This window comes from Osmerus eperlanus, chromosome 22 (genome assembly GCF_963692335.1).
Source record: "Osmerus eperlanus chromosome 22, fOsmEpe2.1, whole genome shotgun sequence".
NCBI classification, from domain to species: Eukaryota; Metazoa; Chordata; class Actinopteri; order Osmeriformes; family Osmeridae; genus Osmerus; species Osmerus eperlanus.
Genome location: NC_085039.1, coordinates 10,295,661 through 10,312,985, shown reverse-complemented (window position 1 = coordinate 10,312,985; position 17,325 = coordinate 10,295,661). Strand labels below are relative to the sequence as shown.

Sequence of the window (17,325 nt, the reverse complement as noted above, 5' to 3'; positions counted from 1 at the left end):
TTGTTAAAAAACAAAGAACAGATGGAGTTATAAAATACTTTAATGAAAAATAATGTATAAAAATAGATACATATTAAGACAAAGCCATATTAGTACATTTACATCTACGCACACCCAGGGTGCTTTTACAGAATGGATAAGGTATGCAAGCATTCCCTTCAACACATCCACAGCAAAAACAAAACCTCATCAATAGTCATTAGGAAAGCTGATTACCATATAACCATACTGCCTATCTACTTCATTCAAATGCTCAATACGCTGCATAGAATGTAGTTCATGATCTCACACCTTTCTCAGCGCTGCAGAAAGCAGTGTCAGCTGACCGTGCCTTGTTAAGGAGCCTCTCTCCAACCACAGCTCATCCCACTCTCACTGGCCAGCCAACCAGCATTGACAAGACGTATCCCAGAAACCAGGAGAGACGTCTGACACAGAATTATCTGACCGTCATCTGTCCATTTTGTCCCGTTGCCGCAGGACGGCCTGGAGGACCAGGAAGCAGATTGATGCGTTTCAGAAAAGGGGAGGGGCTTAGTCGTCTCCCCCGACTCCGAAAAGCTGCAGAAGCTCCTTGTTTTCGGGGTCGATGAGGTCAGACGGCTTCTCCCCACACTCGTTCTCGATCTGGTGGTCGGCGCCCAGTGAGAGCAGGTACCTGGGGAGAGAGAACCAGAGCACCACCCCCCGGTCAGTAAAGAAGGTGATGTCATATGATACTCCCTGTGTGGAATGTGTCGCACTGTGCTGCGAGTTAAATGTGAGTTTCAAGTATAGTTCAAGGTCCAGGAGGTCAACATGGTACAAGTAAATGGCATATCTTCAGCTTGTATTACCCCTGGGGGTGGCTTTTGAGGAGTGCTCAGCCAGCGCGTGTGTGTGGTCTGTTCCTGTGTTTTGCCTTGTATGTACTTGACACTGCCATGCAAACAGCGTGAACTGCCACCACATGACATGGGTGGACTGTAAACCTACTCTGAGGCAGATCAACTGAACAGCAGGGGTCCTGCATCACAGTATGAGCCGTGTCAATACAAGTTGGCCACAAACCAGCATCATGAGCTTCGAGGTGATATGAATAGGACACAGGCTCACATCTTTTTGGATAGCCTGACTTGACTGTGTGCATGAGAGAGAAAGCACGGGTAAAGCCAGTAACTGTGTCGGAGTGATAGTGTAGCTGAAGAGTGCGTGTGTATGAAAGTGGGTCTGAAACCTGTGGCTCTGTATGAGCCGAGCCAATGGCACGGGTGAATGCGAGTGTCTGCGGAAAGTTGGCTCACTCGGCAATGTCTGGGAAGCCGTCGCTGCAGGCCATGTGGAGCGGCGTCCAGCCCTCCTCGTCCCTCTGGTGGACGTCTGCTCCGTACTTCACCAGCAGCTTCACACACTCCAGGTTCCCGGACAACACCGCCTCGTGGATGGCTGCCATGCCTGCGTCCATGCCAAAAGGAGATAGTATCAGAAATGGGCCGGCCGGCGTAAGGAGCGTTTGATATGAGCTTTACCGTGGGTCTCAGAGACACCACAATTGTTACTCAAAAGGAATAACTAGATAAAGGTAAATAGATCATTCCAAATCACTTGAGCTGAGTAGAGCTAAACTTGCAAATGAGCACAGCACCCTTCCACATTTGTCCAATAGAGTAAGATGAGCTAAGTTACAGATGAATCCTTCTTAAATGCTTTGTTTCTGTAGCCCCGGTGACCTACCAGAGTGGTAGATGGTGTCAAGGCTGACCCTCCTGGCTCGGATGAATCGTCCGATCCTCTCAAGCTCGCCCTGGCGCACGTAGTCCTGGAAGACGATGTCGTTGGGAAAGTGCACACTGCGGATGGGTTTGAGAGAGGCAGAGTCTTTGCAGGAGAGGGACCCACATTTGTCAGGAGACAGAGGCTTTATTCCCATGGTCTGAGAGACTGGGTACTGGTAATACTTCATCTTCAAAAAGAGGATGACTTGAGTAAAAAAAAAAAAAAAAAGAAGAGTGCAAATCAAGCCAAAGCTTCAATTTGATTTGTTTTCAAAGTTCAGAATATAAGCCCAGCTACCTTCGGTGATAAAAGGAAAGAATAAAAGGTAAAAAAATAAATCTATACGTTTTTCCAGAAGTCCAAAGGGCTTTTTAGTGTCTTCTGCAGAGCAGGGTACTGTAGTCACAGTGGAGAGAGTCCTCTGGAAGCCAAGGCCTGCGTTCGGCCCTTTATATACCCCCTGCACAGCTATTTTAGGCTTCGTCACCTCACAGATATGGTGTCTAGAATTGGAAGATGCATGCAGGCCCTACCACCGTGTCACAAGCTTCAGGATCCATCTCATATCTCCAGCCAATACAGCAGTGGACCCCAGCTTCTGTTTTAACCACACAAAATACCATTTGGTCAACATCATCCCCCTTTTTGGAAAGTGGTCTCTTCCACTTCCAGATGAATCATGTAAACAAGTGGTCATACACCTCTGGAAAGAAGGGTGGGGGGGGGGGGGGGGGAAGAGAAACTTCTAGTAAACACTAAGGTGGTATACAAATGGTTTACTGCCAGGGTATGTCAACTGACCAGGTCAAGTATCATGGCAGAGCTTCACTGAAGAAAATAACTGTTGCTGTAAACAGGTCATTTTACAGCATGAGCAACTAAATAGATGCATAAATGTAAATAGATTGGCACTGAAGGTATTCATCGGTATGGCCATGACTATCTAACTATCAATAAATATTCATTAAATCCAAGTTTTATAGTTGTGACTAATATGTAGGGATCCTCAATGAAGGAATGTAAATTGTAAAAATAAAAACAAAGTAATTTTTACAGATTTTTATTTATTTATTTGGCCACCAGTTTTCATTGTATCGACGTCAAATTGAATGTGATGGAATGCTTGGTCTCTCGAACGTTTCCCCCAACCCTTAACAGCTGCTGGCCCAGTTCTCATCCCTGACAAACTTCATCCTCCCATCCCTGACAATGTCCCCAAACACAGGCAAAAAAACTAATTCACAAGCCAAAACACACAACCATATCCCTGGAAGTGAGAAAAACAAATTAGCTGGAAACCGCCAAGGTAAGTCATTCAAAGTCTCACACACACACACACACACACACGCACACACAAGGACAGGAGTCAGGTAGAGTCAGAGGGATGGGAGGTGGCCCAGTAGGGGTAGTGGGGGCGGGGCTGCTACACTGGTCCTCCCCCTCACAGATGAACGGACATGTCTCAGATACCCTCGACATCGTTCCCTTCAAGTTACAACCTCAACCTCTCAGTAACCATGTGGAATCTCTGATTGGCATAAACACAGTGCAACCTACAGAAAACTCCCACCTTTCCCCACGACCAAACCAGCCCAGGGTTTGAGAGATTTGCGTCAGAGGGCCAACACTGCCCCAGCTTGGAGTCTAGATTTCATCTGGGCATCCTCCTGGTATATAGATTAACAAATGTCAGATTAAAAATAAAAACCTTTATACTGTAAATACAATTAAATACAAAAAAAAAAAATCTTCCAAAGTTTACCTTTCTTTTTTATCTAAAAAAATAAGTCAGTAGCCATGCTGTGAGGAAAAAAAAAAACTAATGGGGAAAGGGAACTGAGGAGAAACCATACCAGCAGAAGGGAACGAAGGCAGAGAGCGAAAGAAAAACAAGTGACCCTCTGATTGGTCTTGGCTACGGATGCTTGCATTGCTTCCAGGGGCTTGTGTGCTACGCGGAACAAGCTTTCATTCATGTATTTGAACTTTAATAAAACGGCTGTAATAGAATGGCCCCGAGTCCCCTGAGAGGTCAGTCTTTATATGCCACCTCACACACACACACTCCACTAGCCGTCCAACTGCCCATCACAGGATCACTGGCTTCCCTGCCCAGGCCCACCAATACAGGCCCCACCACAGAACTCGCTACCCCCATCCTCACTCTGAACAATGAGAGGCTTTTCAGGGGGAGAGGGATGGGAAGGAATTTGCCCAAAGGATATCGAAGGGGGGTTCATATATATATATATATATATATATATATATATTTTTTTTTTTTTTTTTTAAATGGATATGTCAAGTATGTGTTTCAACGCAGTTTTCACAAAACATTTGGTTCATATTACACAATGCAAACTCTGTCATCGAATGAGGTGAATTTGATTACGAAAAGTCTCAAAAAAAAAGAAAAGGACACCCCTCTTTCGAGTGGTGGTATGCACCGTTCCATAGTTCGCATGGAGGTGTAGAAGAGTCCCATCTGGAGCAGAAGGTAGGGGAGGGGGGGATTGGAGAGTCGGCCTCAGGGCTGACAGAGTTCCTGCTGCGCCTGCTGACTGATGGGAGTAGTAGCTTAAGGAGAAGTTAGTGTTCACAGGACAGAGGCGGTTTGCTGACGGTTTGTGGGTGGTGGTGCGTTGGAGGGGTTGGGGTGGGAGGGGGGTGGTGGTGTTGATCTTCCCTCCTCTCTCCGGCCCTTATAACTCGTCGTGCTTCTCCTCGCCGTCCGAGTCCTCGCTGTCGCCGTCCTGATCGTCCACGTCTTCCAAATCCTGAAAGAGAGGGGGGGGGGATCAGAGGAGAGATGCTTCAACACGTGATAAACACAGATCATCCTCCACTTCAAACTTGTCGGGGATTGACAGGCTAGTTCATGCACACAGCCGCTGTGCATATTTCACCCTAGCATCAGTGTCAGACGGGATTATAAATACTCGACACAAACCCCACAGAGGGCAGTGTATCCCCTATACATTTAGTCATTTAGCAGACGCTCTTATCCAGAGCGACTTACAGTAAGTACAGGGACATTCCCCCCGAGGCAAGTAGGGTGAAGTGCCTTGCCCAAGGACACAACGTCATTTTGACACGGCAGGGAATCAAACTGGCAACCTTCAGATTACTAGCCTGACTCCCTCACCGCTCAGCCACCTGACTCCCTGTACATCCTCAGCTAACCCAACCAGCGGGCGTCGTGACACGTGTAGGCCTTTGCGCGTAAACAAGGCCGAGTCGCAACCCAAGCATAAAGATGACATCTCTCTCTTCACGAGGTCAGCTTTAAGGAGGAGGCTGGGGTCGGGGTCGGGGGTGTTGACTGGAATGAGCATGTGGACGAGGCAAGGCATGTGTTGACTGAGGATGGTGGGAGAGTGTGTGGGTGTGTGTGGAAAGGGGGGGGGGGGGGGGGGAGGAGTGTTGGTGCAGCGCTGCAGGGAGGGGCGGTTACTAGGGGCTTCATCAGTAAACAGCAGCAGCAGCAGCTGTGGTGGGCATTAGATCCAGCAGCCGGACCCCTGTAATTAGATTTCTGAGAAGGAGGATGGGGGGGAGGTGGTGGTGGTGAGGGCTGGGGGGGGGGGGGGGAGGCTGGTTTGAGCTGGATCTCCTGTGGGTCTTGGATGCGGGCCCTGGCCCTAACACCCACTGGAGGTGCCAGAGGTGTGAAAATCAGGAGGTCCATCCCCACAGAGACCTGGGGGATAACTCCGCACATTGACTCGGTAGTAAAATATTTACAAGAGCTGATATGGGAGCGTTTTTTCCATATCCGCTTAAGACGTCGGCCATCTTGTTATTGATGCACCCTCATCAGCTTCAAGCAGTCAATAACATGAGCCTTTGGAACTGATGAGACCAGCATCTCGGCACCTGTAAAGGGCTGGGTTTTAATTGCCGCTCTCCAGGGGTTTACTCACGTCGACCTCCTCGTCCACCTCCGCTCCCTCGGGCGCCCCGCCGTCCAGACCGCCGCTCTCCAGGAACTTGGTGAAGCCCTCCAGCGTCCTCTCGCCGTTGTAGTCGATCACCTGGGAGACGAGACGCAGCGTTTAACACTCCGGGGTGACACACCTCATCAAACACACACTCATGCAAAGACTGAGGAGTTTGAGGCAAGTTCCAGTATAACGATCCAATGGGGCCTGGTGGTTACAAAACACTCCTTAATAAAAGGGTTGCAGAAACTCATAGTCTTTCATTTAATACGACTATGGGCCCAGTAAATGAGGTACTGCAATAACATGAGACTGGAGATATACAGCCAGGGTGATGGGGGGGGGGGCGTTACCATGATACTCATAGAGACGTCTACCTCTCACACACACACACACACACACACTACGCCTCAGCCGGCACGTCTCAAGTCCACCCAGTCCATAATGAGCTGTCAGAGCCTGAGTCTCTGGTGCAGCTGCCTCCTCTGTCCCGGAACCCCTCCCAGCTTGGCTGCTCTCTCTCGGGGCCCCGTGGGCAGGGCAGGGGCCGTGGGGGTCAAACCCCTGGTTCTTAGCGAAAGGGAATCCCCTTTTCTATGAAGGCGGGCAACCTCTCCCAGCCCGCCTGCTCCATGGAGCCCCAGGGGGACAGGCTGGAGGGTCATGAGGAGACCCTGGGTTGGGGTGACGGTGTCAGCAGCAGGGGGGGTATGAGAGAGAGCGGAGGGTGGGGGTCTCCTGGAGAGGAAGTCATTGATGGGACAACTAGGAGAGGCTGCGAGGCAGTAAACACCGTCACAAAGGCAGGCTGGATGAGCCGGGCCTGCAGCTAGGGTGTCAGCACGTGTGGCTCGCACGGCTAAATCAGTAAAGGCTGCGTGATTCACACGGGGGGGGGGGGGGGCAACAAATAATTAGCTGAACGATGATACCCACCCTGCGACGCCCGAGGGGAAAGTGTGAAATCACCACCGAGCCGGGTGGATGGACGGAGGGGGGTAAACTAGTTTGGGAGGTGGAGGATGGATCAAACGGCTAGGTGGATGAAGGAAGAGGGTATGGGGTGGCTAGCGTCGCTGAGCTTCCGAAGCAGATAAATAAGGGGGAACGTGAGGCTCCTGCATGGGCTCGCCTGAGACACTTCCTCCCTTTAGCGGTCGCCGCCGTTTTACCGGACAGAAAAAGGAGCGCGACAGCTCAACTGGTGGTTTTGAGGAGAGACTCACCTTGCGGTCGTCGCCCGCGGGGAAGAACTTGAGCGTGGGGAAGCTGTGCACTTTGACGGTGTCCACCTCGTTGGCGGTGGAGTCCATCTTGGCCACGATGATGTCTTCGCTGTCCTTGAACTGCTCCCCCAGCTTCTCCCAGATGGGGGTGAGCTGTTTGCAGTGGCCGCACCAGGGGGCGTCTGAGCGGGGAGGAAGGGAGAGCGGTCAGGGTGTTAGAGGAGGGACGCGAGTTAGGAACATGTAGGATTTATTTTTTAAATCTAGTTTAACTAGGTTTTATTTTAGTTTAACCATTTCCTTTATACATTTTCATATATATTTTCATATTATATTTTTGTCTTATTTTGAGTGCGAGAACCAACACTGCCGTGACCTTTTATCATTGCTGACATGAACGCAATCAGTCGTGCAGTTACAGCACGGTTAAAAATACCTCTTCAAATGCATGTCTGCATGCACGGAACATTTACTAAAAAAGATGCATGTCTAGATGGTCCATTCTGCTTTCAGCAGTTTCAATAAGACCAAGAGCTTGACTGTAGGCCATTAAACTAAGCCTGTGGCTTTCAGTAGAGTGGGACTGGCAGCTGGGTTCATGACAGGTGAGCCAGTCCTGGTGCCCTGGGCCTTGGCACCAACCCAGTCAGAGGACTGACGAGCACTGAGCATGGCACAGCTTATGACCCACCCCCACCCCACCAATCCTATGGACTGGTAGCATCCCCTATGGGGTGACTGAACGTGAGCAACATCAAAAGCTCCAGCGATGGAACATTCCCCCCCCCCCAGGTCCCTTAACAGAAAGACTACATTTAGGGAGAGAGGGCTATTAAAATCCACACGGACGCTAAAAGAGTCCTCGTGTTTTCATTCTCGGTGTCTAGGGTTGCCTTCATTGATTAGCAGGAGGATGTGATCTTGACCGTCTTGTGCACCAGCGGGTTAGCGCTGGAAGAGGCCGGCAGGCAGGGGGGGGGAGGATGTGGGTGCAACTCAGGTTTCAGACTGTCTGTCCATGCACATCACCCTTCTCCCTGCTAAGGGGGGGGGGGGGGGGGGGTCATCAAAAGGAGAGCCACTTAAAAAAAAATGTCTGGGTCGCTTGCACACCTCTCCCCCCCCCCCTCCGGGGAGATTGAGCACAGGCATGGTTGTCGCGCAGTCATGCCCCTATGGCGTGGGCTCTGCCCTGGGCGTACGGCCAGGTGGCTACAGCCACCCAGGGTACGGGGAGAGGTGGGGGGGGGTGGGGGTCGAGTGAGCGAGTCCAAAAAAAAAAAAATGCTTACAAAACTCGACGAAGACGTTCTTGGTGGGGTTGAAGACGACTTCCTCGAAGAGCTTGCCCACCAGGACCTTGACGGGGTTCTTGTCCCAGTCCTCGGGGACATCCTGGCTCATGAGGTGGGGCTGCAGTGGACACAAGAGGGCATGCACGATGAACGGAAATGTTCCATCATCTTCAGCAGGGAAAACGGACATTTATGTTTCGACACGTACTGGGCATACGATGCCAAACCCATTTTTAAATACCCACAACAAATGTACACTTCTAAAATCGTGATGAACTCCTTTATGTTGCACATCTGGGAAAACAGTTCAATTGCTACTGACTGTGGGTTTGCTGCTAGTGAGGGGCTGAGGGCTCAAGGCACCTTGGCTAGCAGTACATGTGGGTAATGGAGCCAGTCCATAGGAGCAGCAAGGCACAAACTGTTCTTTAGGTCAGCCTGCAGCATGACCTATACTACTGAACTCCTTTTAGGAGAGGGGCCAACATGTTCTTGGTTAGAGACCCATGCGACAGTTGACAGTGACAAACGCCTTCAGGCGCAACCCCGCGGCATGCCGCCATTTCTCACGGGCACACAGCGCTGTAACGCGCCCATTCGAGCCCCGTCAACCATTACATGTAGTTCATTTAGCAGACGCTCTTATCCAGAGCGACTTACAGTAAGCACAGGGACATTCCCCCGAGGCAAGTAGGGTGAAGTGCCTTGCCCAAGGACACAACGTCATTTGGCACGGACAGGAATCGAACTCGCAACCTTCAGATTACTGGCCCGATTCCCTAAGCGCTCAGCCACCTGACTCAATCATAAAACGCGTTTGTCCTACGCCGCCGCACCTTGAGTTTGCCGTCTGTGAAGAGCGTGCAGAAGGCGATGATGTTCTCGGCGGTGATGGCCTCGTTCTCGGGCTTGTACTTGGTCATCTCGTCCTCCAGGGTGATGAGGCGGATGGCGGGGCACTCCTCCTTCTTCAGGCCGAAGAACTCCAGGATGCGCTGGTTGTCATCGATCTTGCTGTCGATGAAGATGAAGAGGATCTGCAGAGGGGGAAGAGGATGATGGGGAAACTTGCATCACGACTGACCCTTGAAGTAGGGCGGGGGGGGGGGGGGGGGGTCGACCATGAAGGATGGTTTGAGCAAACGTTCAAAGAACTTCCACGATGCAGCATACATGCAAAGCAGCAGCAACACATTTCAGATCCACACACCTTGCCCTTGAAGCCCTCGGCTGCCTTCTTGAACTGGTCCATCTTTTCCTGGAAGTCAGCGGCTGCCTTGGGCACGAACAGGAGAATGTGGGACTTGATTTCTCCTCCGAAGATCTTGGGGGCAGTCTGGAGGGGACGGAACATGAATGCTTACACGTGAAGAGGCAGCCCCTCGCGATTAGCGGGAGAAACTCAAAATAAACAACGGGTCTATGTAACTGAGGGGCAGATTGTGTGGAATGAATTCAGGTGTAACACTAAAAGTGCAGATTGGGAAACTGTAGGTAGCTTCTGCAGATATTGGAAGGCGTTTATGTGGGACATGTCTGATGGAACAGTTACCTGCTCGGTGAATTCAATGACCAGAGGCAGCTGGTTGGACTTGATGAAGGCCAGCAGGTTCTCCTTGGTGAGCTCCCCGTCGAAGGTGTTGCGGCCCTCGTCAAACTGTCAACGTTACAGAAAACAGACTTTAGCTGGTGCTCGATAATCCCCCCCCCCCCCTTTTCCCTTGCCCAGCTGGGGTCTATATCTAACCGGTTCTGCCTGGGAACTCAGGAAGACATTAAACCTTAACATTAGACTTACTGGACCCCCCTTGGAAACACCAGGAGGTTGGACTGGGGTTTTTTATTGAGTGTTAAGAATAGCAGCACACGCCCTAGTGCCAGGCAGCTCTTGCTGGCACACAATGGAGTGTTGGAATCGTATGCGGGTGTTCCACCACAGGACTTACGGACACCGACTGTGAAACCAGAGTCCTGTTCCTAACAGGAAGTAAAAAGACCAAAAAACGTCCTGTACTTGTTCTAACCCAGAGAAATTGTGTGAGAGGAGTGGGTCAGGAAAGGAGGGGATTGTTGATGCGACAAGATGAAGCAACCTCATCCATGTCTCGATAAACCACTTCCAAAATCACAGCCAAGGAACCTATAGAACGACAGCATGTGAAGGCCCGCCCTTGGACTGCAAAAGGCATCAATCAGCAGCGACCAAATATAGGATTTAAAGAAAAATCTCATGACATTTGAAGGGAGATGGAATAAATGGCCAGCCTAACCTGAATTTGTTTGTCTTAGACGAATGTGTTTGCCATCGCTCATTCAAAAGTGATAGAATGCGAAGTGACTAAGAACCATTTCCCAAAGAAGGTTCCGAAATGAACCATTGAACCAATGAAAATCAATACTGTCCCCCACAGACTCCTTGATGACGAGCAGAAGGATTACCTCATACATTTAAAATACAGAGAAGGGGGATGTAAGAGCAACACATGACATAACTCTAATGGACTGCCCATGTGGAGCCAGCTCACCCTTGTCGTCTTGGCTGACCTTTGAGCCAAGTCTCACTCAGCAGCCAACAAGCCTCCGATTATGTCGATCGAGTGAAAAAAATATGGTTATGTAATGAGGATGGAACATAATATCGATTTCTTCACACCCTGGAAGACCACTCGATCATTTGAGTAGGTTGGAATGAAGGTCATGGCCTCTCATGATCCTGATAACTACCTTCACTAGGGGGTCACATGACTGAGCGGTTCGGGAATCGGGCTACCAATCAGAAGGTTTCCGGGTTCGATTCCTGGCCGTGCCAAATGACGTTGTGTCCCTGGGCAAGGCACTTCACCCTACTTGCCTCGGGGGAATGTCTAATGTCTTACTGTACGTCGCTCTGGATAAGAGTGTCTGCTAAATGACTAAATGTAGATGTGTCCCGCTAACTTCGAAACCAAACTAAAAAGAACAGCGACAATCTCTCGCGTTTCATCTCGGCCCTCAGAAGTCATGCTGGCAACTAATTCCGTCACGAGCCTAGAAGGTAGGCTGGACGACGTGTGCGGCGTCAACCTTCCAGACGCTTCCGAACCTCGATGACTTCATCCTCAGCGTGACCCAGCGCAGACGGCGAAGAGCCCAAAAGCAGGAGGACCGGGGAGAAGCTTGCCGCGCTGTCCAAGGGACAGAATTAGCACTGGAGACCAGATAGGCCCGCAGATATGGAAGACGGGCTTGTAGCTCGTAAAGCATGGAGCTGTCTGCAGACTATTCAAGTAGCCCATTTGGACACAGAACTAGTGCGGGATGCATTACACTAGTGATATACTGATACTTAAAAGGGGATGGTCGGCCTGTTAAGCGTATTTATAAATCATTTTGACTTGGTCAAATGTGTCAGAGTCCCTAGAGAGCTTTGGGGGCACAGCTATGAATGTTGGCTAATGTTAAGAAACCCAAGATGTGGGTTGAAGTAGAAAATATCTACAGTGCATGTGTGCCCGGGTAAAGAAATATCAAAGGCAGAAATTGTCCATTTTCGGTAGCGCCAGTAACTTTTGACACACCAAAACAGGAAATAAATCCTACCTTCTTGAAGAGGACGACACCGTCCTTGGACACCTCGTACTTGGCGTACACGGCGTCGTCTGAGGTGATGCCGAACGGCACGTCGTCGACGGCCTCGCCGGACTTCAGGAAGGCCTTGGCGCCCTCTGACTCGACGTCCTGTGGGGAGAGAGGGAAACGCCTGGCTCAGATGAACCCAGTCTTACATGTAGTAGGAGGAACGAGAAACGGCAAGGAAAACAGATCCCCCCCCTTTCGAATTCTGACAAGCGGCGTTTTAACCCAGGGGGGGCTACCGTCTCACCTTGAAGAAGCCGATGACGGCAACCTCGTTGTCGGCGATCATGGACTCGGCCTGGGTGACCTCGGTGAGGGTGGTGGCGGCAGGTCCCGTGCGCTTCTTCAGCCAGTTGACGATGTCATCGGCCTGTCTGCCAGCTGCAGCAGACAAAGACAGGCACAGTTACCCCGGGCCGTGTTCCAACACTTCCCACAGTTACCTCGGGCCGTGTTCCAACACTTCCCACAGTTACCTCGGGCCGTGTTCCAACACTTCCCACAGTTACCTCGGGCCGTGTTCCAACACTTCCCACAGTTACCTCGGGCCGTGTTCCAACACTTCCCACAGTTACCTCAGGCCGTGTTCCAACACCTCCCACAGTTACCTCAGGCCGTATTCCAACACGTCCCACAGTTACCTCGGGCCGTGTTCCAACACTTCCCAGTTACCCCGGGCCAAGTTCCAACACTAACCAAAGCACCCTTAACGGTCCTGCTTTGTTACCACCGGCACCATTTCATAAGTATAAAGCAGGATAAGATGATAAGAGAGAGAACATCTCCACTATTCAAATTAGGATTTCAATTCAAAACGTCTGTGACTCGTGTTTACAAAAGGCAAGGTGAGAAGTGAAAAGGGGAAGATTTAAAGTAGTATTTGGACACGGCCCAGATCACCAGACCAGCCTGGTATCCACGGATACAAAGGGTACAGCCAGACGCAGATCAAACAACGGTGCAGAGGAACAAGTTGTAAAGTAAATGCCCTCTTATCCGCTTCACCATTTCTCCTCCCACCGGACTACACCCAGCAACCGTATCACTACGCAGAAAGAAAGGGTGAGTCTGCAAATGGACACGACATGCTTCCCTCTGCGCGGTGATACGGTTGGCGGGTGTAGTTAGGTTGAGAGAAAATAGACCCTAGATGAGACTGTGCAGTTTTTCAAATGTTCTTCTTTGGTGCTTTGAGCACCGAGTGTCATCTAGTTCCATTATATTTCTGAGAAGGTAGACATCTCAAACTCAGTAACAGGGAGTCAGGTGGCTGAGCGGTGAGGGAATCGGGCTGGTAATCCGAAGGTTGCCAGTTCGATTCCCGGTCATGCAAAATGACGTTGTGTCCTTGGGCAAGGCACTTCACCCTACTTGCCTCGGGGGAATGTCCCTGTACTTACTGTAAGTCGCTCTGGATAAGAGCGTCTGCTAAAATGACTAAATGTAAAATGTAAATGTAACTCCCACCAAAACAATCTAGATGGATACATAGCACTGCAGCTAAGAGGAAAAATATGCATTTAGATTTTGGGATGAATTGCTCCTTTAACCTGAATAATTTTTAAATGGAGGAGGTGGGGGGGTTGTAATGGGAGGCGTTAGTTAGCACACCACAGACAGACACGCTCGAGACATTACATTACATTTACATTTAGTCATTTAGCAGACGCCCTTATCCAGAGCGACTTACAGTAAGTACAGGGACATTCCCCCCGAAGCAAGTAGGGTGAAGTGCCTTGCCCAAGGACACAACGTCATTTGGCACGGCTGGGAATCGAACTGGCAACCTTAAGATTACTAGCCCGACTCCCTCACCACTCAGCCATCTGACTCACAACACTTACAACTGGAGAAGGGATTCTGCCTGTGGTCTTATGACCACACCTCTTGGGAGCCCCCACAAAGAAAGAGTGAGAGAAATAGAAGAGAAAAGAGAGAGTGGATGCAGAGTAAGCAGGCTGGGCTGGCTTTCCCCTCCACACAAGTTTCCAGCCCCCCTCTCCACCCCCCCCCCCCCCCCCTTAAAACCACATAGCTCTGGCCCCGCCCACCAGAGGGAACGTGAGGAACTGCACATCGCACAGCTGGGCTGCTTGGACTGGGAGTGAGAGAGGGGGAGAGAGAGACATACAGAGACAGCTGGAGCAAGAGAGCGTGTGGGTAGAATGTATGGAGGAGGGGGCCCCCGACTTTACTCACAGTCGTAAGGGGCGGATGGAATGGCCCATTCACCCAACTCATTCTGCTGACTGATGGGAGTCACGCTAGCGGCACGACTGAGGTCATTACCAGCCGCCTGAGACGCCGCTCAGAAAATAACCACCTAATCGCCTGCTGCTTTAACCTCCTGGGCCGTCCATGTCTCGGACATTATCCAAGATTGTGTGGCTCAGATCAAATCAATGTCCTGTTCAGTGGGGCACTTTGGCATTGTTTCATTCAACCGTTATAGATAATGACTGAAAGGGTTGAGATAAAAAAAAAATACCGGGTACAGTGTGAGGTGAGTGCATCTGATTTAGAGTGGAGTGGAGGAGCACTTTATTGATCCTCTAGGGGAAATGGCACTGTTACAGCAGCAGGGGCAACGGAATACGCAACAAATACAACTGAGCATACAAAATGCATCAGGAAGTACTGACTGATTCACAAGACAAGAGGCAGGTCACTGTACAGCAAGGTGCAATCTGTGCCACCAGACTAATTCCTTATCGCGAGGCGTCATCTCCAGTTACAGAAGCAAAGCGAGTGGAAACCACAAACCGAACCAACGCGGACCAAACTGGTTTAACGGTGGAAGTCTTTGATTGGCGTCGCTGACGTTCAGTGCCGCCACTCACCAGAGTATTCTTTGGGGGACTCCTTCTCTCCTCCCTTGAAGAACTTGATGGTGGGGTAGCCTCGGACGCCGAACTCCTGGGCCAGGTCGGCCTCCTCGGTGGCGTCTACCTTCCCCAGGCGGATCTCGGAGCCATCTTTCTTCAGCATGCCCGCAGCTTTGGCAAACTCTGGGGCCAGAGCCTTGCAGTGACCACACCATGGGGCATCTAGAGTAGGAGAGAGAGAGATGGAGACAGGAGGAGGAGGGGGGGGTGGGTAGATTTGTTCATTTTTAGATTAAGTAATATTGGGGTGTACTACTGCTCTGGATGTGTGTATTTTCTATAGTGGCTGGTCAAGATGGCAATGTGTAATAATGATGTACAGGCACCATTAAGTATTGTTGTAAGATCAAAGTCTAAAGGTAATTTCCTTTTACAAATTTAACGGCAATCATTTACCTGTTTGTATTAGAATTGTTCACCAGATTGGTTTGTCATACCATCCACTAAAATACGACTAGCTGCAAATTTTATGGCCCCAATTGTGGAGGTGAAACGTGCAATTCTGATAAAAACTGTTAAACATCTTGAACAGTTGAACTCTGCTAAGTACACGTCAACCTAGCACCTCATCCAACCCCCAAGGTCCCGCCCTTCTGTGAGATACGTGGGCAAACAAATGACCCTCCCCCAATAGCGCTCATTGGAAAGTACAACTCGTGGAGCATTCTCACTGGTCTACAGGCGTGTCAAACACCACATTCTGAACAGTTTGACAGTCTTGAAAAGAGATGCGCCTCTAGGGCACAATATATTCACAATAAAAGAATCCCTACCAACGAGTAGTCTATAGTCTTGTAATATAACTGAGTTAACAATCTGAATTAATCTGAGATCTTAAGAGACAAGATCAGGAAATTGAAACGATTTCAACCAGACCAGAAAACCACATCTCTCAATCGAAACTTGGGCAGGAAATAAAAACGCACATCTACACGTCATGCTGGCAAATAAACGTTTACCAGTCCCCACGTTAAACCTGTTACTTGACAAATGATGTGCAAGCGCAGACAATGTGTAAGCTCTTCAAATGGCAAGACCTACAACAGACCACTTTAGAGACAACATGCATTACAATCATAATCCAGATGCAGAAACACATCCACGTGTAACGTTTACAAACTTAACAGAAGCAATAATTTGGCACGAACCAATAAAACAAAACTGCCCATGGTTGGTGTTCGTCAGCATGCAGTAATTCATTACTAGATTAGCCTACCCATCTAGCGAATGCTGTATTTTTAATATCAGACGGAATGTGAGCACGTCTGTAGCTTCATTTCGCTGGTTGGTAACTGTATATTAAACACATTTTAATAAAGCAAGTAAAATGTAGCTTTGACGGGCCCTGCCCTATTCACATAATGAGAACGCAAACATTTATCTAGTTTGAATAAAGCTTCGGCAAAGTAAGGTTGGTAAACATTAGCTTGACGGTTGGTTACGATTTGCTAGCTCTACTTATTAGGCAGAACGCATGAGACGAGCGAGCCAACAAGCATTATGTCACCTCGCATACCTAGCTACATGTATTTGTGATAACATGAATCAGATACAGCTAGCTAGTTAGCTCTGCTCTGGCTATATGGTCAAGTTCACACCGGCTGCTTAGCTAACTCCCAATGATCTAAGCTACCTTCAAATTGGAATACATTAATGCAGTTTTTGAAAAGTAGGCAACGTCAACTACATCATGCGTCTTTAGCGTATTGGCTACTTACAAAACTCAACAAGAATATTTGGGTGAGCTTTCAGCGCATCCTCGAAGTTAGTTTTCTTCAGAACCAGGACATCTTCTTCCTCGGTGATTTCAGCCCTGCTTGCCACAGCCAATGTGCAGAGTAGGAAAAACTTCAACATGGTCACGGTCGACTGCGCTTTCTGATAAGTAATTTAACTGTAGCAAACAGACCAAATAATCGGAGGATATCGGTGTAATTTCGAGTAACGGTAGCAACTGCAAGCTTGTGTTTTGTGTCTGCCGCTACTAACGTGGCATTGCGCGCAGGAACCAGAAGGGTCAGCCGAGGTGCGCATGCGCATTTATTAAGCAGAAAGCAGTTCGTGTTGAATTTTGACTGGACCACAGCTAACGACACCTGGAAGTGAATGCCGTAATTCGTTGTTGATTGTTTGGAGTCTGACGGTGCTTTTAATGTGGGGAGAGATGTATTTTGAGACTTGTTGATATAAAGGATGAGTTCCAGTGAACTCGTAAATCACATCTAAGCTTAGTCATTTTTAATGTATTCAATGTATCTACATAAAGTATTATGTAAAATGGCAAATGCCTCGATTACTATGGAGTCAGGCAGCCAGGAGATTATTTACACCAATCAATGATTAATGGAGGCAGTCAGAATCACCCCGTAGTATCAAACCAAAATTAGCTTGAAATCAAATTGCTAATCATCTGACGAAGGTATGGCTTCTGAATCCAACAACTTTGTTGGGTGACAACGAAGTTCAGTAAATCCGTTTTTGGGAGACGTGTTCACGAGAGGGTTAAGAACACGTTTCTCTTTCCCGTCTCAGGGTTCAACAGAGGTAGACGTCTGTCAGTGACTGTGCATGACAAAGCAAAAATAACCTGTTGCCAAGCATATGCAAACGA

At 49.3% G+C, this 17,325-nt stretch overlaps 2 protein-coding genes across 2 annotated transcripts; both read right to left on the bottom strand.

Moving 5' to 3' along the window:
- Window positions 1-22: 22 nt before the first annotated feature.
- Window positions 23-2,147, bottom strand: ppp1r27b (protein phosphatase 1, regulatory subunit 27b). Its single transcript, XM_062447971.1, has 3 exons — window positions 1,714-2,147; window positions 1,284-1,434; window positions 23-658 (listed from the first exon to the last, which is right to left on the bottom strand). The coding sequence occupies exons 1-3, from the start codon at window positions 1,940-1,942 to the stop codon at window positions 535-537; spliced, it is 504 nt and encodes a 167-aa protein (XP_062303955.1). The 5' UTR covers window positions 1,943-2,147; the 3' UTR covers window positions 23-534.
- A 652-nt stretch (window positions 2,148-2,799) lies between these two features.
- On the bottom strand, window positions 2,800-16,733 carry p4hb (prolyl 4-hydroxylase, beta polypeptide). Its single transcript, XM_062447968.1, has 11 exons — window positions 16,433-16,733; window positions 14,670-14,876; window positions 12,077-12,210; window positions 11,794-11,931; window positions 9,767-9,871; window positions 9,425-9,550; window positions 9,051-9,251; window positions 8,212-8,332; window positions 6,920-7,101; window positions 5,676-5,786; window positions 2,800-4,529 (listed from the first exon to the last, which is right to left on the bottom strand). Exons 1-11 carry the CDS (start codon window positions 16,569-16,571, stop codon window positions 4,455-4,457), a joined length of 1,539 nt encoding a protein of 512 aa, XP_062303952.1. The 5' UTR covers window positions 16,572-16,733; the 3' UTR covers window positions 2,800-4,454.
- Between the last annotated feature and the right edge of the window lie 592 nt (window positions 16,734-17,325).